General features: G+C 32.4%; 1 protein-coding gene across 1 annotated transcript in view; it reads left to right on the top strand.

The window, feature by feature from the left end:
* Nucleotides 1-2,262, top strand: part of LOC106774371 (NADPH-dependent aldo-keto reductase, chloroplastic) — a 6,630-nt gene that overhangs the window by 3,513 nt on the left and 855 nt on the right. The window contains exons 4-5 of the mRNA XM_014661347.2: nucleotides 1,618-1,705; nucleotides 1,828-2,082. Of these exons, the coding sequence (XP_014516833.1) occupies nucleotides 1,618-1,705; nucleotides 1,828-2,082 (343 nt within the window). The remainder of the gene's footprint in view (nucleotides 1-1,617; nucleotides 1,706-1,827; nucleotides 2,083-2,262) is intronic.

Raw genomic sequence — 2,262 nt, 5'->3', positions numbered from 1 at the left:
TATATATATATATATGTATATATATATATATGTATATATATATATATATGTATGTATATATTAAGACATAGACTTTAAGCCTAATTCAATTTTACAAAATCAACTTGTGTTTATATGTTAATTCATGAACAATACCATTATGAGACAAAAAATTGAATTGTGACGATGAGTATTAATGTAGCAGAAATGGAGCTTCCAACATGGGGAGCTCTGATACCAACTTGAAAAAGAGAGTGACTTTATTATTTTCATTCATATCAATTACATTCTACTTACCTCTATTTGTAGCAATCTAATATTCTAAAAAAGGGAAATAAGGAAACAATACATGAAAAATAATCTAAAAGATCCTACAAATATTCTATAAATAGGAAGATTCTATAAATATTTTCTCTAATTAAGAAGATTCTATAGATATTTCCTCTAATAACAATATATAACATAGGGGGCAAAATCAAACCTATATAAAGGTAAATAATATCTATCTCTAAAGAAATTAATACTAAGAAAAGAATGCATAACATCCGACCACCTATCAATTTGATATATAATATCTCGTATTGCATGTAAGTCAACTCATCTATCTCCACGCTCTATTTGCATGTGAAACTTTAAACTTCTTCTCTTTAAGAAGATCCATACAATTTAATCAAAAGCCTCCAAGGAAGAATAGTAAAAGTGGTAAATGCCTGAACTACTACACTTGTACTATCTCTCTTCATCCACAAGCCTAACCATTTTTTGTTATAAGTAATCTTAATAGCATTGACAGTAATCTTAATAGCATTGACAGTGGCAAAGAACTCGATCTCAAAAGCCGGTGTGTCTACCATCAGAAATAGAAAAGGAACCTCTTATAGCAGCTCTATACACGAAAAGTCCCACATGTTATTCTCAAGTAGCCATCAATCTCTGCTGCACTCTGTATTACACTTAACCCATCCACACTGAAGAGATTCCCCAATTAACTTGTATTATGAGTTGCCTTCTTAGGTTACAATGAATTGAAAAAGATTTGATGATACTAAATTCCATAGTTGGAGAATTCATACTTCCACTTATCCTGACTTGGGATCCACCAAAGAAATATTCTCCAATCAAAATATTTGTTCCTCTCTGTTCAATATCAAAGTGTTTTGATCATATAGCATTGTGTAAAATCATTAACAAGTTTATGGTAAGCTAATGTGGTAAGATACTAAGAGTCTATGGGAGGAGGAAAAAAAATTAATAAGGTTGTTAGGAGGTTAGGAGGATACTGATATGATTGTAACTGTTAGCATTAGTTAGTGGGAGGGGAGCCTATATAAGAGGCTGAGTAACTCTTGTAAAGTTTTATTTTTAGTTAATTCTTTTGTATAAACAGGACATCTATAGAAGAAATATACAGACTTCATTTCTTTTCTGTGTTAGTGTGTGTGCTGTGCGAGGATTTAGATAGATTTATTGACCAAAGAAACCTATCATAATGACTTTCCCACTAAAAAAATCAATTGATTTCTGCCTTTTAATCAAACGGTGCTTGCTATTTTTTTTTTCTTAATCTTGATTACACACTTCATTGGTCTGATGGTGTATTACATTCTTTCTATCTAATTTAATTTTCCCATGTTTTAGGTGTAATGATCACTTGCCGGAAGACGTTCCAAAGGCTTTTGAAAGAACTTTACGTGAATTGAAACTGGACTATTTGGATCTCTACCTTGTGTGTAAATCATAAAATCATTTTTTTTTTCTGCATCAATTTATGTTTGAAAAATTATACAGTGTCGTTGAATTTATCGACTTATGTCAAAAGGTTTATTTTCCATGTCTATATTCTTATAGATTCATTGGCCAGTGAGTGTAAAAGACGGAAAGCTTACCAAACCTGACATACCTAGCACTTGGAGAGCAATGGAGGCACTCTACAATTCTGGAAAGACTAGAGCTATAGGGGTCAGCAATTTCTCTGTAAAGAAGCTTCAGGATCTGTTGAACGTAGCAAATGTGCCTCCAGCCGTTAACCAAGTGGAATTGCATCCTTCATTACAGCAACCCAAATTGCATGCTTTCTGTGAATCCAAGGGAGTGCACTTATCAGTGAGTATGCAAAATTTAAGGTCGTTATAGCTATTATACATGCTACATAAATACACATGTCCGATTATATTGATCTTGAAGGAGTTATCGAGTGTGGTAGAAATGTTGTATGAACTTCTGTTTTTGAATACATAAAGGTTTTGTGACCTACTTGTGTCGNCCTAGTGGTGAGGNTTTTNG

Source organism: Vigna radiata, chromosome 9 (genome assembly GCF_000741045.1).
Source record: "Vigna radiata var. radiata cultivar VC1973A chromosome 9, Vradiata_ver6, whole genome shotgun sequence".
NCBI classification, from domain to species: domain Eukaryota; kingdom Viridiplantae; phylum Streptophyta; class Magnoliopsida; order Fabales; family Fabaceae; genus Vigna; species Vigna radiata.
This window is presented reverse-complemented; position numbering and strand designations above follow the sequence as displayed.